This window comes from Triplophysa rosa, linkage group LG12 (assembly GCF_024868665.1).
Source record: "Triplophysa rosa linkage group LG12, Trosa_1v2, whole genome shotgun sequence".
Taxonomy (NCBI): domain Eukaryota; kingdom Metazoa; phylum Chordata; class Actinopteri; order Cypriniformes; family Nemacheilidae; genus Triplophysa; species Triplophysa rosa.
The window spans coordinates 25475338-25501055 of record NC_079901.1 but is presented as its reverse complement, the minus strand read 5'-3'; the positions used below and the strand labels follow the sequence as shown (position 1 = coordinate 25501055).

The following is a 25718-nucleotide window of genomic DNA, read 5'->3' as shown; positions in this document are numbered from 1 at the left end:
GAGGTTTATAGGAAAGGTCAGGTGCTGAGCGCCGCTCGGGCTTTCTGTCGGTGTGATGTGGGTGTGGTCCTTTGACCTCTGACCTTCAGCTATCCTCATCATATTTACACACTAAGGTAAATATATGTCCATCACATTTGAGGTTTGACCCCATGAACTGCTATTGTTAAAGCATGAGATGTGTGTTCAGTGTGCTGACTCTCTCATATTCACCTCTCCCCCACATAATGACATACCTGCGCGCGCGTGCGCGTGTGTGTGCGCACTCGCTGTTTCTAGACTGTCTGGCAGCAGTCGGCATCAGTTTGATTATAATAAGCCGTCTCCATGGAGACAGACACAACCAGTAGAACATCACCGTCTGCACACGGGCGTAATGCAGTTGCTATGGTTACAGACCCGTCTCATCCAGGACAAGAGCGCTGCGTGACATGATGAACAGATTCTAAACTCTACTGGTAAAACGTTTACTCCTTCTTCAAATAAATATACAGATATTAACTTCAGCAAGAATGTTGCTACTAAACAATGAAATGAAAACTAGATTTGATGTTCTTCAGTGAATGTGCAGAAATGTCCTCTTGTCGTTTCTTTAGGTCTCCTCCTGAGATCAACAGAATTCACGTCTGATTTTACTTCATTAAGTCCAAGTCATTCATTTGATTAATGTTATATTGAAATACAATCTTGCCTTATAAATTATGTTTACACCATTTTATTTGTCTCCACATAACTAGTTTCAAGCATTCATAAGTCATTTCAGGAAAGTGATTGTAAACATTCGATCAGAATGAACACGCATCTCCTCATATCAAATCACTTCATTATACTGACATGAACATGGTGTTTAACTTCAGATTTTATGAAAGAAATTCACACCGAATATTAACAGTTCACAGTTGAGTTTTATTCCAGCAGATGAACACAGAACCATGACAGAGATCCACGTTCATCAGACAAACAGTGATCATCATCATCATCATCATCATCATCATCTATCGCTGCTAAATGAAGGCACGGAATTCAGTGTGAATAACAGTAAGGCAGATCGACAGCACTAGAACACTGCAGATGAACTTCTGTTAGTATCCAGCAGGATGCTGTTGTCATGGTGACACACCCTTCCTCCATCACAGTGAGAGTATGCAGAGGAGGCAGTGAGTGATTGTGTTGTTAGAGGCACTAAACACACATGAGATGAGCTGTGCGAAGACGTCACGCGGCCATACGCTCTCACGAGCAGAAACAAACACGGATGACAGTAGTCAGACCAGAGACAAACTCTACACCGCTCCAGGATTCCTCCTCATTTCTCATCTCTCATGTGTTTGGAAATCTGTACGCAATCATTCTTCGGTGGACCACAAAAGAAGATATTCCGAGAAATGTCTCGGTGGTTTTGTGTTCGCACAATGGAAGTCGGTGGAGTTGAGAGTTGTTTGATGATCGACATTCTTCAGAATATCTTCTGTTGTGTTGTGAAGAAGAAAGATGCTCATGCAGGTTTGACACGACATGAGGACGAGTAAACGATGAAAGAATATGTCAATAATAATACATGAAAACTCCAACATTGTACGTTATCATGCTTGTTTTCTAGCAGTTTTCCTGCAATACACATCATTTGACATGTGCTATTTTTGATGTCTCTTGTGTTCTGTCTATGGTCTGTAAAGTTCTTCATCGGCCTTGAACACATGAAAGTAAATGACTTTCAACTTTTTGAAGCACGTGAAAACATATAAAAACACTGGAATTGTCCCTTTAATTTGTCACGTCAATGTGTGCATGTAGAGTTTGTCTCTGGCTACGCTCTTCAAACACAGGGTCGTTTAGTTCAATCAAGCCAACATGTCTTCAGAGAACGTCCATCATTACAGCTCATGGACTGACACTGAAAGGGTTCACTTCATTCCAGACACGGCGGCCATCTTGATTTCATTCGCTCGTCTTCCCTGAGATATGCTCATTGGCTAAATGTGATGACATCATACTGCGAAGCACACGGTCATGAGAGCGGGCCACACGTCTGTGTTGACAGCGTTTTTGTTTGTCTAGAGCGGGTGGGCGTGTCTCAGGTCAGGGCGTATTCAAAAGCCCCCTTCTCGAGCCCCTCGAGTCCATCGCCCCAGCTGGATGAGGGCATACTGCTGTACGGATCCAACAGAATCCTGAAACACCTGACGATCAAGAGCCCGAGAAACACCAGCAGCATGCCCACGAACGCGAACGCCGTCTTCTGCTCCAGACTCAGAGAGTGAGCCATGATGTCACTGCCGCTCATGGCCGCCAGACTGTGATCGTAGTGAACGCTACACATGTTCCCGAGTGAGCCCCGTCATCATGAATGTGGCATGAGGGTCAGCGGGGCCGGACGGACGCCTGTGGACGGCACACACCATAACAAACACTCAACATCACGTGATGCAGAGGAGGCGTGACAGATGTTAGTACAGATGTGACAGCACGGGTCAGCACGTGAAGACGTGTGCGCCACATCTGATGACAGACGCTTGGTGAAGGTCAGAGGTGTTTTTGAATCAAGCGCTCGTGCATGCAGACACACGACAGCAGGACCTGTTGCATTACAGCCGTCGCTCCAGCGATCATACATTCTCAAGAGCACGGAGAGACGCTCGCTGTCACACGCCAGTGATGACAGTCACAAATACATACATGTGTCACGTAACGAGAGAGAGAGAGAGAGAGAGAGAGAGAGAGAGAGAGAGAGAGAGATGAGCAGCAGGTGGTAGTTTGAATCTCATCTCACCTTCATTTGTGTGTCATTCTGTCAGACCTGTTGCAGGCGCTCAGTGTGTCTTCATGACTGCAGACGAGCTCGTGTGAGGTCCACAGCCGATCCGGAACAACACAAACACACTGAGCTGGAGGGCTGGACGAGGAGCGGCACTGCGCAGACACGCTCACAAAACCTGCCACTGGAATGCCATTGAGATGCTCTGACAGTACTGCTGTGTGCGTGTATGAGTGTGTGTGTGCGTATGAGAGAGAGAGTGTGTGTGTGTGTGTGTGTGTGTGTGTGTGTAGGGTTAGTATCATGTTTAGAATCATTCTGCTCTACAGACAGAAGATTGAGTGAAAACTGTGATTAATGGAGACGGATGAAATGTGGTTAATGATGGTTAAAAGAGTGAAAACAAGACCAAGACTTTCTATTTCACCCCCAAATCAGAATAAATATTTTCTTTGCAGATATGAAGCCTTAACGTTTTTTCTCACTTCCATGAGACTAAAACCCACCCAGTTCTCTCTAGTAGTATTCCAGAAGAAAACGTGAAGCACAGTTTGCATTGAGTAATTCAGACACACAGTGTAAGTAACAGTGTATGTGGTTTAGTTAAGTGATGTTTAAATATTATAAACAAAAAGACATTCAGAAGTGAAAGTAGTTACGTTTACTGCTTTATTTTCGATTCAGTTTTCATAACCATCATAAAATATGAAGAATAAAAACATTCTGGAAGACCTCTGAACTGTGTGAACAGACTGATGTTGTTTTACAATTCACTAAACTTTACCTTAATAAAGCCAGGAAATTTACCAGGAAAACCTTTCGGGATCAATAAAGTGCCTCTATCTGTTTTTATAATACATTACACAGTTTACAACAGCTCTGTTTATAACCTGTCTGTGTGTAAAGAGGAGGAGCATCATTGTGTGTACATGTGTCTCTTTCATAGACCTGTGTGTGTGTGTGTGTGTGTGTGTGTTTTTACCATATAAAACATTTGTTTCCAGTACTTTTGAATCAATTAATACAAATAAACGTGTGCGTAAAAACATTTTCATCATTCTTCCGGTCAGCCAAAGTGTCGTCTCTAATTGACCGTGTTCTCGCGACATTTGGTCTGGATCGTGCGCGTGACCAGGAGCAGCAGTGATGGCGGACGCGGAGTTGGCGCTTGATCTGACTGAAGATTTCAAACAGGAGGACACGAAGGATTCTCCGGTCGGTGAAGGAGAAGCGGAGCCGCCGCAGACGCAGGAGAACACGAATGGAGTCAAAACGTAATTAAAACTCTGTGCGTGTGTGTGTGTGTGCGCGCGCGCACGCGTCGCGTTTGTTGAGCGCGGCCTGTACGCGAGCGGAGCGCGTTCACCGAGAGAAAACAAAACATCCTCAGCAACACTTATTAATAATCATCGTCAGCTATTTATATATCTCGTTTTCCTTCATTGTGTATTAGATCGCGTCTTGTGTTTTTGTGGCGCATGTTTTTATTGGCTCGTCAGTCAGCGCGGCGGTAACCCGTAGCGACGGCGCAGCGTCATCAATCCGCGAGCGGTTGTTTTGATCGTGTTTTACGCTGTGCTAGTTAGACGACTTTTCAACTCAAGTTGGAATTTATTAACCTATAGAGGATTCTTGTATAAATTTGGGAGTTACACCAAAAGAGTAACTGTTATGCTATTGTGTTTGATGCCATTCCTCAACGATTAATACAGTTTGTAAGAGCTTGTGGAAGTGTCACTTCTGAGGCAATTCATGTTAAAGACGGCATGTTTATAGGAGAGATTGATATTTATAAACACAGTTGTTCTAATATACACACAAGGAATGTTATATTAGGAGAAATAGCTATTCATAAAAGCTTATTCTGGTCCAATATGTTTAGAAATGTAAACTGGAATGAAGCGTTGTGTATCAGTGATAGGTAAAAGAGGTTACATTGGTATATTTCCAGCTAAGCGTGTGTTCGAGAGATTTCAGTTAGAGAAAGATTATTCCTGTGATTCTGTTCAGAAGAGAAAAGATCAATTGTCCATCTGTTTTGTAATTGTGTGTGTGTATATATACAGGTGCTGGTCGTATAATTAGAATATCATCAAAAAGTTGATTTATTTCACTAATTCCGTTCAAAAAGTGAAACTTGTATATTATATTCATTCATTACACACAGACAGATATATTTCAAATGTTTATTTCTTTTAATTTGATGATTATAACTGACAACTAATGAAAATCCCAAATTCAGTATCTCAGAAAATTAGAATATTACTTAAAGGCGCAGTTCTTGAAAATCAGCGGCCACTAGCGTTGTATTATAGTTTTGCAACGAATCTCTGAGTCATTTGCCCACCCCTCCCGTTCGAATTACGACGGTGGCCGCAACAGTAAAAAAGATGTCGTCTACTGAGACAGCGGGTAGTAGTGATACAAGCAGGTAAGGCAATATATTAACGTAATTGATCATTTAACATGTATTCTATTGCGAAAGTTACTGTTCCAATTCTATAATTAGATTTCTTGCGTGCTATCTAGTACACGCTGAGAGTAGTGAAGTAACTAAAGTTAGCTAATCATAAATAGCAACGCTGTTCAAAGCGTTTGATCTGACAGCGACATAGGCAGTTAGGTGTAAGTTAGTAGACGTTTGTCTCCCCCTTTGTAAAGTCAGGAACAACCGGAGTACGTACCGCAGTGACGGAAAAACATGATTATTCGGAGGTTATATGGCCATTTGTATAAAATGCTAACGGTACCGTTTCAACAAAACAGTTGTTTGGTAAACATTGAAAAAGTGGAAACATTGAAAATGTTGAATTATCTTACCAGTCTAGCAGAAAACAGGCAACTTCGACGTCGCCTTGAAAACATTTGTCTTTCAACAGTGCCTTCCATCTGGTAATAGATACACCGATGTATATCCTGGATTTCTGCCGCCGTTTGTCTCTAATTCATCTGGCAGCATCACGTTTGCGCTTCTTTGACGACGGAGATTCACGCTCTGTCGGCGCTTGTGCACAATACGCATGGTCCTCCATTTTATCCTTATCATTTTAAAACTTCTAAGACAGAACAATCAATTGCTTCAGCTAGACGACGACTACTCCTCCTCCTCTCCGTACTACGACTTACTACTTTGTGCGTCTTCAACTCAGTGATGACGCAAGCTGCGTCTAAAAACACACACGAAGACCAACATATACGAAACGCGCTCTGTAGAGCTGCTTGTCCGTTAGAGCTTACTGTACAAAACATGGCTTTGCAACATAACAAATTCCATGTAGATAGGCCCTCTCCCTATGTAGATACAACTGGTTTATTCTAAGGTAATAAAAACATAATTTTTCATTACGTAAGGTTTTTATACACATCTAAAGACACAGTTTTGTATGTTATATTGCATTTCTGTTAATAGATCATACAAAACATCCCGCACTGTACCTTTAAGACCAATACAAAGAAAGGATTTTTAGAAATCTTGGCCAACTGAAAAGTATGAACATGAAAAGTATGAGCATGTACAGCACTCAATACTTAGTTGGGGCTCCTTTTGCCTGAATTACTGCAGCAATGCGGCGTGGCGTGGAGTGGATCAGTCTGTGGCACTGCTCAGGTGTTATGAGAGCCCAGGTTGCTCTGATAGTGGCCTTCAGCTCTTCTGCATTGTTGGGTCTGGCATATCGCATCTTCCTCTTCACAATACCCCATAGATTTTCTATGGGGTTAAGGTCAGGCGAGTTTGCTGGCCAATTAAGAACAGGGATACCATGGTCCTTAAACCAGGTACTGGTAGCTTTGGCACTGTGTGCAGGTGCCAAGTCCTGTTGGAAAATGAAATCTGCATCTCCATAAAGTTGGTCAGCAGCAGGAAGCATGAAGTGCTCTAAAACTTCCTGGTATACGGCTGCGTTGACCTTGGACCTCAGAAAACACAGTGGACCAACACCAGCAGATGACATGGCACCCCAAACCATCACTGACTGTGGAAACTTTACACTGGACCTCAAGCAACGTGGATTCTGTGCCTCTCCTCTCTTCCTCCAGACTCTGGGACCCTGATTTCCAAAGGAAATGCAAAATTTACTTTCAACAGAGAACATAACTTTGGACCACTCAGCAGCAGTCCAGTCCTTTTTGTCTTTAGCCCAGGCGAGACGCTTCTGATGCTTCCTGCTGCTGACCAACTTTATGGAGATAAATTATGGAAATTATGGAGATTTCATTTTCCAACAGGACTTGGCACCTGCACACAGTGCCAAAGCTACCAGTACCTGGTTTAAGGACCATGGTATCCCTGTTCTTAATTGGCCAGCAAACTCGCCTGACCTTAACCCCATAGAAAATCTATGGGGTATTGTGAAGAGGAAGATGCGATATGCCAGACCCAACAATGCAGAAGAGCTGAAGGCCACTATCAGAGCAACCTGGGCTCTCATAACACCTGAGCAGTGCCACAGACTGATCGACTCCATGCCACGCCGCATTGCTGCAGTAATTCAGGCAAAAGGAGCCCCAACTAAGTATTGAGTGCTGTACATGCTCATACTTTTCATGTTCATACTTTTCAGTTGGCCAAGATTTCTAAAAATCCTTTCTTTGTATTGGTCTTAAGTAATATTCTAATTTTCTGAGATACTGAATTTGGGATTTTCATTAGTTGTCAGTTATAATCATCAAATTAAAAGAAATAAACATTTGAAATATATCAGTCTGTGTGTAATGAATGAATATAATATACAAGTTTCACTTTTTGAATGGAATTAGTGAAATAAATCAACTTTTTGATGATATTCTAATTATATGACCAGCACCTGTATATTGTAATTTTATAATCGTTTTTTTGGGTGGAAAACTTTAAAAGAAAGAAAACAAAAATGATATGCAAGTTAAATGTTTTTGATATTTGTATATATTTTTCCAGTGAAAATAATAATAACTTTTATTATTTTGTCAAAACACTGTTAATCAACTGTTAGTCATTTTTGCAAATTTTCACATACATAAATTTCCTTCGTTTCCTTCAATAGTTTGAGAACTACTGCACCAGTTTGCAAAGTATTGTTAATAATAAAAAAATTATGATTATGAGATATTTGAATGTTAATATGTATAATATGAATATTATGTATTCTTATATGCGTTCTGCAGAACGTATTGTGTTGTAAAAAAAATTGTGTTTTACGCATAAATTCTCAAGAGATTAAATCAATTCTTTTAATTAGCTTGTTTACTTGATCTCAGATTTATTGAGTCACTTTTACTGGTTTGCTTAATGTATTGAACAGTGAAATATTGATTCACAGTTTTTTGAATAAAGTGAGTATGATCGTGCAATGATAATGACGTAGATTGTTTTCAGTATTGTTGAATTGTTGTGTTTTCCTCTTATCATTAATATATGTGGTGGGTTCTTGTGTTGGTGATGTTTACGCAGGGAAGCTGAAGAGGCGCCCAAAGAGAAGAGCTCCGGGGGCCGAAAGTCCAGCCGCTACCATCCCTATAAAGACAGACATGGCGGTCCGGGAGAGAAGAAGAGCGCCCAGAGGAACCACCGAGTGTTCGTCAGCAATATCCCGTATGACATGAAGTGGCAGGCAATAAAAGATCTCATGCGTGAGAAAGGTAACGCACACGGAGAGCCCGGCGACACATGATTGGCCCTCCGTCGGCCCGTAGCTCTCATTCAGTGCAGTTGACAGAAGGACAGAGTGTGTCCGACTCTCAGGGCTTGTTCTGGATCCCATTTTGATCATGTTTAGGTTATTCCAGGTTTTTTACTCTGGTACTTGTTCAAATGTGCCTGCGGTCCTCATTTACTGTGGGATGTGGTTTCATTCACTGCCGGATATGTTCAAGGATTGTCTTTTTCTCTTCTCACTCTGTGTAAATGTGTAGAATATCTGTAGTTGAATGACTTTGTAGCCTCAGCAGTGTGTAGCAGTGTGGTGTGTCAGTTTTGTGGAGTTTGGGAGGAGTGCTGCAGGTTTCTGGTGGGTTTTCTACTTGTAGAGCCAGGTCAACCCTGTGATGAGACCACTGGTGATTTAAATGCCTTGTTCTCTGTGGTATTTTCCCTCTGTTGTGTCTCATGTAGTTGGTGAGGTAACATACGTGGAGCTCTTTAAGGATGCTGAAGGAAAGTCAAGGGTAAGTGTTGGCGATTCTGCGCTGCGTCAGGTTCCTCTGCGGCGTCACTCTCACGTGACCCGGGGTCCTGCCGCTAGACGTTGTACCTTTGACCTCAGGGCGGTGTGTTGACTGATGCAGTATAACGTTTATTTGGATGTTCTTTAAATTGCTGGTGACACGTTTGGCCGGAGCCAATAGCTCCACGTTTGACACATTTGATGATTGGTCAGGTGTTTATTGATTCGGAACATGTGATTTGACCTACGAGATCTCATCGCTCATCTGTCATCTGTCTGTTTGATCACTTCTCTCCTGTAACAACTGTCCAATAAGATTGACCCATTTCATTTGCCCCCAGATTAATTTCCTTTCATGTATCCATCTTACCGTAGTAACGTCCAATTGAAATGTAAGCTGGTTTCTAATGCGAAATTTCAAAATAAGGATTCAACAGCATGTCCAGAGCAGTTGATTTTGAACTGGATTCATTCTGTTAGTGACTGTCTGTTGTTCTGATGATGTTGTTGTTTTTTCCCTCATCCTCTTCTGGGCCTGACACCTGCAGGGTTGTGGGTAAGAATCAACCACTCTTCATGCTCGCTTTCATTCTGGTGATGTTAATTCCACAGCAAAACCTCGTTCCTCCGTTCACACACACACCTGCTCTTCTGTTTCAGTGTGGTGGAATTCAAAGATGAAGAGTTTGTGAAGAAGGCCATTGAAGTCATGAATAAACACAATCTGAATGGACGACCGCTGAACATTAAAGAGGTGAGCGTCTGCTCCACGCTGTACACGCCTCTGATGTGGTGTCGCGTGCTCTGTAACTCGCACACGTCTCTGTTTTTCAGGATCCTGATGGTGAACATGCACGCCGTGTTCTGCAGAGATCCGGTGGGAAGTACAGTGGGGTCAGGGGGCAGGACACTGGTCCCGGGGGAATGAATGTACCCCCCTCTATCGCCAACAACCCCAACGTTCCCCCTGAGATCATCAGCGCGCTGCAGGCCGGACGTCTGGGAACTACTGTGTTTGTGGCAAATGTCAGTCGCTCACTGATCTAGATTCACATCAGAGTCGTGTGTGTGTTTATTGACGCACTCCTCGTGTTTCTGTGTGCAGCTGGACTTCAAGGTGGGCTGGAAGAAACTGAAGGAGGTGTTCAGCATGGCCGGGACGGTGCGGAGGGCAGACGTGAAGGAGGACAAAGATGGCAAGAGTCGAGGGATGGGGACTGTCACTTTTGAGCAGTCTCTGGAGGCCGTACAGGCCATCTGTATCCTCTCACCTGCCTGTCTGTCTCTCAGCTGTCTGTCTGTCTGTCTGTCTCTCAGCTGCCTGTCTGTCTGTCTCTCAGCTGCCTGTCTGTCTGTCTCTCAGCTACCTGTCTGTCTGTCTGTCAGCTGCCTGTCTGTCTGTCTGTCTCTCTCAGCTGCCTGTCTGTCTGTCTCTCTCAGCTGGCTGTCTGTCTCTCTCAGCTGGCTGTCTGTCTGTCTCTCTCAGCTGGCTGTCTGTCTGTCTCTCTCAGCTGGCTGTCTGTCTGTCTCTCTCTCAGCTGTCTGTCTGTCTGTCTCTCTCTCAGCTGGCTGTCTGTCTCTTTCTTAGCTGCCTGTCTGTCTGTCTGTCTGTCTGTCTCTCTCAGCTGGCTGTCTGTCTCTCTCTCAGCTGGCTGTCTGTCTCTCTCTCAGCTGTCTGTCTGTCTCTCTCAGCTGCCTGTCTGTCTGTCTCTCTCAGCTGGCTGTCTGTCTCTCTCTCAGCTTGCTGTCTGTCTCTCTCTCAGCTGGCTGTCTGTCTCTCTCTCATCTGGCTGTCTGTCTGTCTCTCTCAGCTGTCTGTTGTTATGAGATGTAGATTTGTTTGTGTTTGTATGCTGTGTGATGTTCCTTCACTGATGTTCTGTCTGTCTGTCTGTCTCTCTCAGCTGGCTGTCTGTCTGTCTCTCTCTCAGCTGTCTGTCTGTCTCTCTCTCAGCTGTCTGTCTGTCTGTCTGTCTCTCTCAGCTGTCTGTCTGTCTCTCTCTCAGCTGGCTGTCTGTCTCTCTCTCAGCTGGCTGTCTGTCTGTCTGTCTCTCTCAGCTGTCTGTTGTTATGAGATGTAGATTTGTTTGTGTTTGTATGCTGTGTGATGTTCCTTCACTGATGTTCTGTCTGTCTGTCTCTCTCAGCTGGCTGTCTGTCTGTCTCTCTCTCAGCTGGCTGTCTGTCTCTCTCTCAGCTGCCTGTCTGTCTGTCTGTCTCTCTCAGCTGTCTGTCTGTCTCTCTCTCAGCTGGCTGTCTGTCTCTCTCTCAGCTGGCTGTCTGTCTGTCTGTCTCTCTCAGCTGTCTGTTGTTATGAGATGTAGATTTGTTTGTGTTTGTATGCTGTGTGATGTTCCTTCACTGGTGTTCTGTCTGTCTGTCTCTCTCAGCTGGCTGTCTGTCTGTCTCTCTCTCAGCTGGCTGTCTGTCTCTCTCTCAGCTGCCTGTCTGTCTGTCTGTCTCTCTCAGCTGTCTGTCTGTCTCTCTCTCAGCTGGCTGTCTGTCTCTCTCTCAGCTGGCTGTCTGTCTGTCTGTCTCTCTCAGCTGTCTGTTGTTATGAGATGTAGATTTGTTTGTGTTTGTATGCTGTGTGATGTTCCTTCACTGGTCCTCACAGCCATGTTCAACGGTCAGATGTTGTTTGACAGACAGATGCATGTGAAGATGGTGAGTGAGTCATGTCTTGTTTTTCACAGGTTTGATGCGTTCGTCCTGTGTTGTATTCACACATGTGTTGTGTGTTGTAGGATGATAAATGTCTTCCTCCAGATGATTTCCGGCCGGCAGAGAAACAGCCACAGTTGCCCAGTAAGAGCTTTGTTTGTGTTTTTGGGTGGACAGAAGGAATGTTTGAATAGTTGAGAGCTCTAACGTTTTGTACTGATGGTGTTTTTGAGCTGAATGTCTCTGATAACATGTTAACAGCTACAGCTCTTTCACTGGATAGAACAGTCGATGTGATGTGTTTGTGAGCAGTGTTCTCTCGCAGGATCTGTTCTTCCTGTTTGTCTCTCTGGCCCTGTTTACACCTAGCAATAAGATGCGTTTAGGTCGATTGAATCACAAGTGGACAAAGGAGACGCACACCCGTTTACATCTGATGTTTTAATCTGTCTCTGTTGTCTACTTTCCACCACTTCTGACCAGATTACCCCCTGTGGTCCCAATGAGGTCGAGAGGAGGAAAAATGGGCGGATCCCTTAGTCTGCGTTAAAACACGAGCGGGAGGGTTATCGCGCACTAATATTACGTCTGCCTTTCTGCTGCTAGTGTTGTTAGCAAACATGCTATACACATTTTTGTTCATGTATAGGTATGGGCTTTTTCAGATATTTCAGAGCAACGGAAGACATAAACTAGGGATGGGCGATATGGCCCTAAAACTCTATTACGATAAGTCCTGGTATTTGTTGCGATAATGATAAAAACGACGATATATCCATAACGCCATCCACCGCTGTTTTTTGCGTCAAGTGATAGTAGCTGCATGTAGTCTAGACCCTCAGAAAAACAAATATTATCAAAAAGTAAAACTTACCCCAAATCAAACAGCTAAAATATACCTACAGTATTTATGTAAATATAAAATATAATAGTGAGATTCGACTTCAAAAGGTTGTAGTAAAGAAAAGTTAAGTGAACTAAAGCTCAATAAACACATCACGTCATACCTAAAACTGTATATATTCTATTGTTGGGCGGAAACGATCGATCGCATCACGCTGTCAATCACTCTCTCTTGAACTGTGTGAACCTTCTCTTCTCACAGCAACATACACTGAATCTGTCTATGACTCGCGCTACAGAAAGAGAACAGAGAGAAATAACGTCACACAAACTCGCATGTGTACTGTATGTGAACAGGCAGCAGTGCTGTGCGCGCTGTGTCGCTGTGAGAGCACATGTGGGCGCGAGCTGCGCACGGGACGCTCCGTTCATCCTGCATATAACAGGCAAGAAATCATATTAAACTATTTGCGTACGCGCGCATAACATCTAACGAATGTTTAAATAAATACTTTTAGCCAAACTAAATGTTGTGGTGTAACGTATTATGACTATCAACGAATACTTAACAAACAAATTAAATAAAACGAAAGTGAAACTAAACGTGAACTCGGATGCATCTACAGTGCCAACCTAAACGAGATTTAGAGCTTTAGTGCAAACTCTTTCTCAGCTTCACGTCCACCCTCCGCTATACCCGTTTTCGCTTCACATATGAGCTGTGAATGGGCCTCACAAAGAAATACGTCATCAACTAGAATTTATCGTTTATATCGCGGGAAGACTAATTCCTATCGTGTGGGGGATTTCTACCGGTATATCGCAAACGATATAATATCGCCCATCCCTAACATAAACTCAGACAAATGTCACACGATCGCAAAATTAGACAAAGAGAAAAATGCGGAGAACAGGCACTCTTGTTTCAGTAATGATAGCCTCAAGACCCCGCCATACACTGTGGATTCGCTCTAGAAGGCTGGACTGATGGACAAACATCCTGCTTGGTACGTTTACTGATAATCAGTGGATCGAACACTTCCGTATGTCCGTGTGCACATCATGGATGTTCAGATGTCTGCAGTCCTCTGCATTCTTTGATTTCTGCATGCTTGTCTGATGTCCTGCAATGTGTTTGTCATGTGTGTCTACAGGAGGTCTGGGTGGCATTGGTTTGGGTTTGGGTCCCGGCGGGCAGCCAATAAATGCCAACCGTCTCAGTGGAGGAGGAGTTGGCTCCATGGGACCTGAAGGTGTGTTAATGATCACATGCTGCATTATTTCTGTTAACTTTATATTACAGCACAATATAACATAAGAATTGATCAGGAAACAAAAGTGAAACTCAAGTCTTGATCAAAAGAAATGTGGTGTGTTGTTTATATTGTCAGTGAAGTCATTGTGAATCTGAATGTTTGTACAGGGATGGACGGGCCGGCCTATGGAGGGATGAACTGTATGACAGGTGAGAATTCATGTTCACTGATGTGAAGCAGAAATCATCGTTCAGGAGGTTTCAGCTCTCTCTCTCTCTGTGTTTGGAGGAATGGGTGGAGGTTTTTCAGGGATGGACTGCGGGGGTGGAATGGGAGGATTTGGCAGAGACATGGGACCCATGAGCCGCATGGGAGGTGAAGATCATTTCATCAACATCTGTGTGTGTGTGTGTGTGTGTGTGTCTGACAGCTGTTTGCCTGTGCACAGATATGTATGGTTCAGGGATGGACAGAGACTTCGGCAGGAGTGACCTGGGAATGAACCGCCCGTTCGGCGCTCTGGGTGTGTACTGCGTGATGTCAGCTGGTGGTGTTGTGAGTTGATTGTACAGTTTGCTGATTGTCTGTTGTGTTTCTTCAGGTGGAGGTTATGGTCGCATGGGACCCATGAGCTCTGGATTAGGTGCAGTCTCTCACACGTACACATGAAAATACTGCATCACCTCTGTTTACTACACTGTAAAAAGTCTGTTACCAGTTTCAGTGGTTTATCTGCTGTCTGTCAGATCAGACATGAGATCAGTTGAGAATCAGGGTTGTGTCCCTCTCTCTCTCTCTCTGTGTCTGTTAGGTGGTGGAATGGGAAATATGGGAATGGACCGTATGAACACCGGATTCAATCGGATGGGTGGAAATATGGACATGGGCCGTGGCTTTGGCCAGTATGGAGGTGGCTTAGGTCCCATGGGTGGAATGAGTGGCAGGGGGGTGGGGTCTAAGGCAGGATGCCAGATCTTTGTGAGAAACGTGAGTATGGAGCTGAATGTGCTTTATGCGTGTGCGTGCGCCTGTGTGAGAGGTCGTGTGTGACTGAAGGGTTTTAATGAGCAATGTTTGTGTTTTCAGCTCTCGTATGATCTCACCTGGCAGAAATTAAAGGAACAATTCAGTCAGTGTGGTAAGTGTGTTTAAACTGCTGTACTGAATGATCACATCTCATTTTATAACGGCTGTAATAATGAAAGAACACTGTGATGTTCAGGCCAGGTGATGTATGCAGAAATAAAGATGGAGAACGGCAAATCTAAAGGATGTGGAACGGTCCGATATGACTCTCCTGAGAGTGCCGAGACAGCCTGTCGAATGATGAACGGAACTAAGATCAACGGACGAGAGGTTGATGTTCGTATTGACCGCAACGCTTGAGCACACCCACTTACAGACCGCCACTTTTGTTTTGTTTTAAAAACAAACATCATGACTTTCATAACTCCAGTACACCAGCTGATTTCACTCTGTGTTTGTGACTTTTTTTGTTTGTAAACCCTTTTTAATTTGTCTCTTTAAATGACAATTTTAAGAATTAAAGTTGGGTGTAAATCAGTCTTTGTCTCCGAGTGCTGTGTTCAACAGAAAGTGTGTCTGCTCATTTCAAACACAAACCAGAAAATACGGACACACGGCACCTGCCGCCACATCTAACACGAGCACATCCGTCAGTACTGATGTTCTCCAGAGTAACACGATTAAACCGATGAAAGTGATGACGTTTGACAGGTAAGAGATTCTTAAAGCATGGTTAAAATGACTTCATGATATTTATACTTTTAAACAATGTGTGTCAAGTCATTTTTAGGCTGTTTAACCATCTCATGTCTGTTATAGTTGTGAGGGGAGAAAGTTAAATGCACATGTAAAGATTGATGACAGTCAAGAAATGTGTTCTCTTGCTCAATCTTGGTTTACAAATGTTATGTGACTCTCCCCATCCCCATTTCTTCATTAAATATCCCTCTTAAAGGGATGGTTCACCCAATAGTAAGGATTCTGTCATCATTTATTCATCCTCTAGTTCTTCCAAGCCTGTAAAAATGTCTTTGTTCTGTTGAACACAAAGATATTTAGAAGAATGTTAGCAACTGACATTTCTGGGACATCATTGAATACCATAGTAGAAAAAAGTATATTTTTGGTTCTGTTGAACACAACAATGAGACATTTAAAAAAAATCTAAAAGCAAACAGTTATGAGCACCTTTGACTACCATTTTCAATTGTTCTATGGCAGTCAATGATGTCCCAGAAATCTCAGTTGCTAACATTCTTCTAAATATCTGTGTGTTTAACAGAACAAAGACATTTATACAAGTTTGGAACAACTAGAGTAATTCTTCTTTTTTGGATGAATTTTCCCTTCAACTATTTTTTTGTGTTTGAATGAACACCAGTGTCATGATCATGAGAGGTCGTTAAAGCTCTTCAGAACTGAAGTCTTTCATATTAACCGGATTTATTTCCACACTAACACATTCATTTCTGTGAGATTGAGGTTAATGATGATGTGTTCCCGCAGTGATCATGATGCCCAAATCCAGAACACTGGACATTTTCTCTCTTTTAAAATAGAAAACTTGCGCTTTGACTTATATCTACTATCATCAAGGGTTTTATAAAATATAAACAAAGGATTCAATAGACTGGTAATAAATACATCTCTAAGAATTTATATTAAGTTTTGAGGTTTAAGGTTAGGGTTAGAGTCGGCCCCGAAAAAAATACAAATACGGTTTTCATGATAATGCATGTGTTCAAATTGAATTAATTGAAAATAAGATAACAAATGACTAAAGTTTAAGAGTAGAAGAGACCTAAAAAACACATTTTGTTGCATTGCTTTTGAAATGGAAACATTGATGTGAAAAACCATCCATTACAGAATCACTTTTAGACTTTAATCTGAGTAAAATGAGGCGAACCCACTGTGTATTCCACAAAAAGAACGGTTTTTGTTCAAATGTTGTAAAACAAAATAAACCAGTGGAATACTCGGGCAACATTCCTTCAACTTTTGAGCAATGAAGTGTTAATACATGTTTCTGTAATTGTGTTTCATTTTGAATAATATCTCTGATCAGTTTGATGAGATGTTGATTAAAAATGTGTCGCATTGATAAAACCCAACGTGTGGTGTGTTCTGTTGAATGTAGTTATCATCCAATCTCAGATTGTGTCCCTCACAGTCTCGTCTTCATATCACACGATGCTTACCCAGAATAAAGTCCTTAAAGCAAAGTCCTCATGAACACTTCAGGAGATTCAGAGAAGATTAGCAGCACAAAACATAAACCTGATGAACGTTTTGCAAACAATATCGAACACAAAACTGAAAAACTCAAGCGTGTCAGTCACCACAGGCCCGGATGGGATTATTTCCAATGATCCCAAATTCATAGAGGATTGATAACGTGGCAAACAGAATATAACAGATCAGACACACCACACCCAGCTTCCGGTCCAACTTCCATCCGTTAATGTAAACGGCCGAGAAGAGAAAGACGATGGAGAGGAGAAGAGTACAGGACATGAAGAGCAGACCGCTGCTGTTCACCTCCACCGGTGACCCCGTCTCCACAAACACCATCTTAATGAACCACGGCAGTCCCAAACATAACATATCAAAAACATTTGAGCCCACGATGTTCGACATGGCCATGTCACCTTTACCTGTCAAAGAGAGAGAGAAAACTTCACTGTCTGTTTCATTTGTTTTCATTGTTTTAGGCAAGTGTTCAATTTCTCTCCCATTACATCAACTCAGGTTTATAATGCCTTCGTAAAATGAGATAGAAAAAAATCAGCCGGAGTTGATCAAATTGAGCCATATTTTTTTAACTGGCTGCTAGTATTGTTGCAGAAGAATTTTTAATCAAAGTTTAACTTCAAATACTATACCAAAAACATGGAAATCAGAATAATAATTATTGTCCTGTCTCTAGATTAGCTGATTATCGGCAGAAGTATTTGAGTCTTTGATTAATGAACAATTAAAGCAGTTTTCAAAAGATAATGACATTCTTAATGATCACCAATCTGGTTTCAGAGCAGGTCATAGTACCATAATTGCAGCCCTGTCAGTTACAAATAATCTCAAAACTTCATTAGATAACAAAAAACCATGTGCAGCATTATATGTAGATCTGTCAAAAGCCTGATTCTGTTGATCACATTTTATTGTTAAAGAAATGAAGATCTATAGGTATAGGTGAAACAGCCTTAAAGTGGTTTGAAGATTATCTATCTGAACGCACACAATGCGTGAGTTTTGAAATATATAATTCTTCTTTTTTACAAGTAAAATCAGGAGTCCCTCAAGGATCCATCTTAGCTCCTATTCTGTTTTCTATTTTCATAAATGACTTAGACTTTGGAGTGGATTCAGCTAATATACATTAATACGCTGCTGAAACAGTTATATACACAGCGGCATCTTCTGTAAACCAAGCATTAATGAACTTACAAAATACATGTATTGTCATTCAACGCTCACTGTTACAGATAAAGTTGGTGTTAAACTCAAAAAAGACTACATTTACATTGATGCATTTGGCAGACGCTTTTATCCAAAGTGACTTACGTTGCATTATCCTATACATTTGTTTCTAAGTACGTGCAATCCCCTGGGATCCAACCCCACGACCTTGGCGTTTGTTAATGCCATGCTCTAGCCACTGAGCTACAGGAAATATATAAATATATGATCTTTAGTCGTACTAACTATGAGGAACCAGATGTGGTGATCTCAACTCTAGATGGTATCCATATTGAAAGAGTTGGCTCCTATAAATATTTAGGTATATGGATGAACGAGAAATTGGCTTTTAATGTCCAGATTGATAATTTGTTGAGAAAACTCAAAGCAAAACTGAGGTTTCTGAAAAGCCGTTTTAATTATGAGGCAAGAAAGAAATTAATAGATTATAATTGATTATGGGGACACTGTTTATATGCATGCAGCCTCTTCTGTATTAAGGAAAGTGGATATTGTCTACCATGCGGCATTTTGTTTTGTGTGTGGTGCACACTTAAAAGTTCCAAAAGTGTGCTCAGAATTTGGTAAATTTGCTTTTTCATTCAATGCCCCTTGGGCATGGAATGATTTGCAAAGTGTACTTAAATTGGAGTCCTTACCATCATTATGCACTTTTAAATGTATTTTGCATTCTGTTTTAAAAGATTCCTGTAAGTGTTTTTCTTGATTGACTTGTTATTAGTTTTTGGTACTGAGTATTATGTGTCTTTGTTTTGTGGGAAACTTTGTGTGCCGCTGTCTTGACCAGGTCTCCCTGGAAGAGGAAACTGTGAAGTCTCAATAGGATTTTGTATCCTGGTTAAATAAAATAAATACATTTCTTTACCTTCGCAAGCCACCATAACACTTGCTATAGTGTCCGGGATACTCGTTCCCGCCGCCAGAAGAGTCATTCCCATAACTGTGTCAGGAATCCCCAGCGTCTCACCTGAACACAACAACATGCTTAAACAAAACAGAAACGCATGCTTCCATTGGCTCTCCATCGAGTCTCATTGAGGTCTATGAGAAATAACTGAGATCCTGAAGAGATCTCAGCTCGGATCTATTAAGAACGGTTACAAAAACTGATCTTCATTACAGATCAGTGGTTGTGTTAGTAAACAGTTTCTCATGATACTTAAACCAAACACAACTACAGGTACTTCACTATAATTTTATAAAGCAAATGAAGAGTTTGACTCCAAAATGAGATAACTCCGTTAAATTTTTTTTAATCTAAAATCATGTTTTTTATTATGTCATCATGTTTTTATTGTGATTTATTGCGTTAGTAAGCTGTATTTGTTGAGTTATTATGGCTTAAGTCAAAACAAACCAACTGCAGTTTGATTGATATTAATTGGAATGCACAATAAAAAAACATGATTTTTGAATTCGTTATCTCATTTTGCAACCAAACTCTTCAAATATACTTTTCTGTCAGTATAAGACAAGTATTCTCAAGTGTATGTTTTCATTGTTAGTATTTGAAGTCCTCTCTCTCTCAGCACCTGTTCTATAGAGCACAGGCTCATGGGAACATGTGTGACTGTTCTGTGAATAATAATCCTATTATATGCTGCTGTATCACATGATTTCTCACGGCTCGGTGAGGTTCACAATCCGGCTCTCAGCATCATAATCCCTGAGGATACAGCGCTGGAATGTCAGGAATGAAGACGAGTGACATGTGACCTGCATGTGTGTGACCCCCAGCTACAGATAAACTCCTCCCTTAAGAAAATTGACCATGAAATTAAAAAACACCATGTTTACTGTGGTTTATTTGGTTTTGTATACAGTAATCATAGTTTAACTGATATTTGTAGTAAAAGTGTGATACAAGTGTTAAATCAATATGCCAAAAAACAACGGTTACTATACTTTTGTATAATAAAATCAAGGTTAATGCAGTTTATAAGGGTTATCTCACAAATCCTCAATCAAATCCACGTTAGTGATGATCAATAACCAATCAAATACTGATGTGTAAAGAACAAATACACAATAAATGGAAACTTCAGGACCAACAGTTGCTCTTGTTTTGAGATCTGAATGTTCATGAATCATGTCGTGTTGAGTTTTGTATTTTAAATCTTTATCAGTTCCTGGCCTGATGTTGACTGAATGACACATGCACGCACACACACACACAATTAATGAGGAGAATAAAAGGAAAGTGTTTGTACCGATGACAGTGACCATCCACACCAGAACATATGTGAATCCAGAGATCCAGACAGCAGACATCAGGAAGGTGATCATGTACCATTTCTTCCAGAAGCGTCTCCTGCAGTCAGGAACGGTCAAATACAAGAGAACGAGAGCGGGCAGAGACAGAACCCAGAGGATCCGCTTCATATCGTGATCTGGCATCCGGAACACACTCTTCTGTTCTGAAACACACGATACAAGAAGAGTTCAACATAACACGATTTCACACAAACAACACAACAGAAATCATTTCACACACCGTCTGAAAAGAAACATTCTGTCATCATTTATTCTCCTTCATGTGTTTGTAAACGTGTACGTCAGTCTTTCAGTAAACGCAAAAGAAGATATTTTGAGAAATGTCTCAGTGGTTTTGTGTTCATACAATGGAAGTCAATGGAGTTCAGTGTTGTTTGATGATCAACATTCGTCAAAATATCTCCTGTTGTGTTCTGAAGAAACTCATACAGGTTTGTGTGGAAGCCCATTTCCGCCACGTGATAAAAAAATCAGGCTCTAAAAAGTCATAAATTATGAGATTAAAAAAAGAAATGATGAGATTGAAAGTCATAATTATGAGATACAAAATCGAAACGATGAGAAATAAAATCATAATTATGAGATTTAAAAAAAGAAAAAATATGACTAATTGAAATTTTAACCTTTTTTTACTTTTAATCTCATAATGACGATTTTTTATTTTATCATTTTGACTTTTAATCTCATCATTTCTTTTTCGACAGAATTTTTTTTATCATGTGGCAGAAATGGGCTTCCATAGGTTTGACATGACATGAGAGTAAATAAATGATGACAGAATTCTCGATCATTCATTTCGTCGCCTTGGAATGATAAGGTTCTATCGGCGGTCAGAGTAGTTTTGAGATATTGAGCTTTAAAGTTTTTGCATTTCATATAGCAAAAATGATATGAAGAACAAATCTCTTTTATACATGAAAAAGACAGAGACCCTTAATGTATCCCAAATGTACAATATCAACATTTTCTGAAATTTGTAAATGTTTTTTTTGGAAAAGGTCAAACGCAGATAGAACCTTCTGATTGTGAAAAATAACTCTCGGTTTAGAATGATAAGGTTCTATCTGCAAAACATTCATTAAAGCAAAACATTTTCAAGCAACACAAACAAATTTCTTACGAATTTTGTTAAAACATGAAATTAGTGAATAATAGTGTGTGAAAAAGGTACATTTACATTGTTTTTATGACACTTATTTCATATTTTAGGACGCTTTTTTCTTGTTCAAGTGAAGCATAAAAGGCCGTGCTAATTGTTGTATGGATGTTTTATCCACAGAAGATGGGACGGATCAAATGACTTTTTCGAGATGAGTACGGCTGAAAACACATAATAATGTTTATTGTTGTAATCAAGACTCTTGACGTTGTCGTCTATTTGGCATTAACTGCATTATGAGAGTCTTTGTAAACACAGGTATTAGGAAGCTGCTGGCTAGTGTTGCGTCTATAAATATAAAGAAATGAATCTTCTCAACAAAATAAAAATCCTGTCGTTTGAGCTGCTCTCGTTGACAAGAGTATCAATAAAACAGTCAATAAAGCCTTGAGGTTTCTTTTAAACATTGTTTTGTGTTGCACTGTTTCCTCAGATATTCCCGTCACTGAGGACTCCGGTCACATGACAAAGAGAGCTGATCCTGATTGGTCCTCTTGTGTGCATTCAAAGTACTGATTGGCTCTTGCAGATAGAACCTTATAAAACCAGATTATAATTCCATTTTCAAGATGGAACCTTTTTGTTTTCTTAAAAAAGTAAACAAAAATGCACACAATTAAAAAAGCAAACATGGCATAATGTAAATAAATCGTCACAGAATAAGAATATGTGAATAACTCAATTTTGAACAGAATGTCAGATAGAACCTTGTAATTCTAAGGCGACGATTTGTCTATTGCGTGAGACGCTTTACTTCAGCATCACCTCATACAGAACACAAGGTGGCGTCATCACAGTACCTGAGTTGATTTCATTCAGGCCGTGGAGGCTGAGAGACAGGTGAGAATATCCTGAATCCTCCTGAAAGATTCCGCTGTCCGCTCGAGATCTCCGCTGCGTCGGGACGTCACCGTCATCGCTCCAGCCCACGAGCGGCCGCTCTTCGCTACAGTCCTGTGAAGTCTTCTGAAGACACGAACAACACGGACTGAACCTCTGCATCACATACTCACTGATCCTCAGATCAAAACACAACACCGCCACATAAACACCATACACCAGCAGAAGACACGCTCCGTCATACCTGAAAACAACACAACAATCACATGACATTCAGAAGTGCTTTCAGAGGCGAGCGGTGGAACGAGAGGGACGTGAAGCTCACCAGTAAACTCTGTTATCAGAGATGATGACGATCACTGCCACCACACTCACAGCATACGCCGCACAATCCCTGAACAACGGCCAACACGTCAGACGAGACACCTGTCACAACATCACAAACACATCACATCAGCACCACAAACACACTCGCAGCGCGCGCGTGAAGAATGTGTGAGCGTGCGTACCGCAGAGGTTAAGAGTCCACACGCTCCACAGATACACAGGAGGTTATAGACGGCTGAACCCATGATGGTGCTCACACCAATGTCTCCTTTTGTCACGAAAACACCTGAGACGACAAACACACCACATCACATCCTACAGGAACATTTCATTCGTCAGAGGATACACTTAATAACCATCAAAAACAACAATAACAACAACAACAAGGATGAAACTATTGATCTCTGTTATATCTCAGTCATCAATGTGATGAACTTTGGCTTAAGTCTCAGATCTAGACAAACGTGTCTGTCATTAGAGCTTGAGAAGAGATTTTCTCAAAAGAAAAATTTCAGTCAGGCTTTAGACCGCATCATAGTACTGAAACTGCGCCCGTTAAAATGACAAACGACCTGCTTAAAGGTAACATCTCACTCCTAGTCCTGCTCGACCTTAGTGCTGCGTTCGATACTGTAGACCATAAAATACTTCTAGATCGCTTACACAATTATACCGGTATTCAGGGACAGGCACTACAATGGTTCAGATCTTACTTATCAGACAGACATCAATTTGTCCATTTAAATGGGGAATCATCAAATCTAACGCAAGTAAATGATGGATTACCTCAGGGATCGGTTTTAGGACCCTTGCTATTCTCCATTTACATGCTGCCCCTTGGAAACATTATTAGAAAACATGGAATTAGCTTCCACTGTTATGCAGATGATACTCAGCTATATATCTCATCAAGACCAGATGATTCCTTCCAGCTATCCAAATTGGCAGAGTGCATCCAAGATATAAAACATTGGATGACTTGTAATTTAGATATTAATAGATATGATTTACTAGAATGATCTTGCTTGTTCTATAAACACCGTGCACTGTGCTGGGTTTGACCTTTTCTGTGTTTTTCTGATTTTCTCCTGTCAAGCTGCTTTGGAACAATACACTTTGGAATAATCCAATTGAATTGAATGTCAACAATGTGTCAAACTGAGCTCAGATTTGTCTCGTCTGCAATCAAAACTCAATATTTTTGAAGATCTCAATATCAAGTCAAACATTTCTCATCACATTTACTCAAATCCAGATTTACTCCTGAGCTGTAAGAGAGAAACATCTGAGCAACGACGTTCTCCTTTGGGTCATGGTCTTGTCAAATGTATATACAGATTTATAGATCTCATTTGTGAGATGACAGGCTCGTTTCATTCTCATGAGATCATCTGAGAAACAGGAGACTTCTGTAAAATGCTCTCAAAGTAATCTTCTCATACACTAGAAAATATAAAAGGTGCTTTAAAGGTTGTTCACAGCGATGCCATGGAAGAACCATTTTGGTTCCACAAAGAAGCATTCAGCCGAAGGTTCTTTAAAGAACCCTCTCTTTTATCATGTGAAGAATATTTTTCCGCCACAAAGAACCTTTTGTGAAACAGAACGGTTCTTCAGATGTTAAAGGTTCTTCATGGAACCAAAAGGTTCTTCTATGGCATCGAAGAACCTTTTTTTTAAGAGTGTTTGTGACGTCCAGCAAATTACACAGAAACGCAGTCACAAGTTCAGGTGCAGAACTTCCAGCCGCCATGAAAGTGGCTCCAGCAACATCCTGAGAAAGCCCGAGACCTGCCAGACAAAGAGAATCTCACATTCACAGCAGACCGCACAGAATTCTCATGACGTGTTTCACCTGTATAGAATGAAATCACGTAGAGCTCGTGATGTTCCCGTGTGCTTGATCTGACAGAACTTACGCTCACTGATGACCTCAAGAGACGGCAGAAAATACTCGTCACACACTACAGAAACAGCCAGAAGCATGTAAAAGATCAGCATGAAATATATGAGAAGTCCTCCATCTTTTCTCTCCTGAAGAGTGAAGAATCCCGCAGGGAATTCAGAGGATTGTGGTGGAATACAGTCCGTCACATTCTCTGAAACACACACACACACGTATTTAACACGCATTCTGCATTCACACCACAACAAAAGTGAAACAGAAAGAAGTCATCTCACCGACGTCTCGCCGGACTCTTGCGGGAGCGGAACTCTTGAAAGTGTTTCCAGCGCAGTAAATGAGATGAACAGCAGCAAATATGAGCATCAGAAGAGCCGTTATCCAGAGTAAAACATCTCTTCTTCTGTTTAGAGCTTGATCTCTCCTCACCTGATAATTCCTCATCATCACAGGACCACCACCACAAGACACATGACCACTGAGACGTACTGGACCCATACTCTCTCTCTCTCTCTCTCTCTCTCTCTCTGTGTGATCACAAGACTCATTCGTTCTGAATCAGCGATCTCAAAGCCTTCAGGGCTGAAACACTGAAACACAAATGTTATCATGACACAGATAACTTCATCTTTCTGCCTGTCACTCAGATGATTTAAAGGTGTTTGTGTGTTGAGTTCAGTGAAAAGTTTCGTTTTTATCCTCCAGGCAGTAAATCATCTGCACGTGATGGTGTGTTAAATACAGCTGATGATGTGTTTGTGTTGTGGAATAAACATCATCTGCATTCACATCACAGATCCTTCAGAGAAACACATCAGACTGATGAACAGGTCTCAGTTTATGTTCTGCTGTGTGGAGAAAATGTTTGAACAATTTACAAAACAACATTACAATTCAGATATAGCATTATACCTGTACGTAAATATCTGTCTCCAAAATATATAAATACACATCAGTACACAAACATGTGTGTGTGTGTGTGTGAGAGAGAGAGTGTGTGTGTGTGTGTGTGTGTGTGTGTGTGTGTGTGTGTGTGTGTGTGTGTGTG

General features: G+C 41.3%; 3 protein-coding genes across 5 annotated transcripts; 1 reads left to right on the top strand and 2 right to left on the bottom strand.

The window, feature by feature from the left end:
* Positions 1–823: 823 nt before the first annotated feature.
* ctxn2 (cortexin 2) lies at positions 824–2872 on the bottom strand. The gene is made up of 2 exons (XM_057347664.1): positions 2771–2872; positions 824–2382 (listed from the first exon to the last, which is right to left on the bottom strand). Exon 2 carries the CDS (start codon positions 2318–2320, stop codon positions 2075–2077), a length of 246 nt encoding a protein of 81 aa, XP_057203647.1. The 5' UTR covers positions 2321–2382; positions 2771–2872; the 3' UTR covers positions 824–2074.
* Positions 2873–3856: 984 nt separating this feature from the next.
* Positions 3857–15222, top strand: myef2 (myelin expression factor 2). The gene is made up of 17 exons (XM_057347665.1): positions 3857–4029; positions 8184–8371; positions 8844–8896; positions 9444–9451; positions 9556–9649; positions 9730–9921; positions 10001–10154; positions 11513–11562; positions 11643–11703; positions 13557–13655; positions 13826–13867; positions 13947–14033; positions 14107–14181; positions 14260–14301; positions 14470–14645; positions 14745–14796; positions 14881–15222. The coding sequence occupies exons 1-17, from the start codon at positions 3902–3904 to the stop codon at positions 15042–15044; spliced, it is 1665 nt and encodes a 554-aa protein (XP_057203648.1). The 5' UTR covers positions 3857–3901; the 3' UTR covers positions 15045–15222.
* Positions 15223–15963: 741 nt separating this feature from the next.
* Positions 15964–25176, bottom strand: slc24a5 (solute carrier family 24 member 5). Of its 3 annotated transcripts, XM_057348153.1 has the most exons (10): positions 25100–25176; positions 24949–24982; positions 24687–24866; positions 24475–24558; positions 22950–23053; positions 22766–22866; positions 22401–22684; positions 20378–20584; positions 19033–19134; positions 15964–17341 (listed from the first exon to the last, which is right to left on the bottom strand). In XM_057348153.1, the coding sequence occupies exons 1-10, from the start codon at positions 25166–25168 to the stop codon at positions 17019–17021; spliced, it is 1488 nt and encodes a 495-aa protein (XP_057204136.1). In that variant the 5' UTR covers positions 25169–25176; the 3' UTR covers positions 15964–17018. The 3 variants fall into 3 exon arrangements, with proteins under 3 accessions (XP_057204136.1, XP_057204134.1, XP_057204135.1); XM_057348151.1 differs by having other exon boundaries at positions 24949–25170; XM_057348152.1 differs by lacking the exon at positions 24475–24558 and having other exon boundaries at positions 24949–25170.
* Positions 25177–25718: the final 542 nt, after the last annotated feature.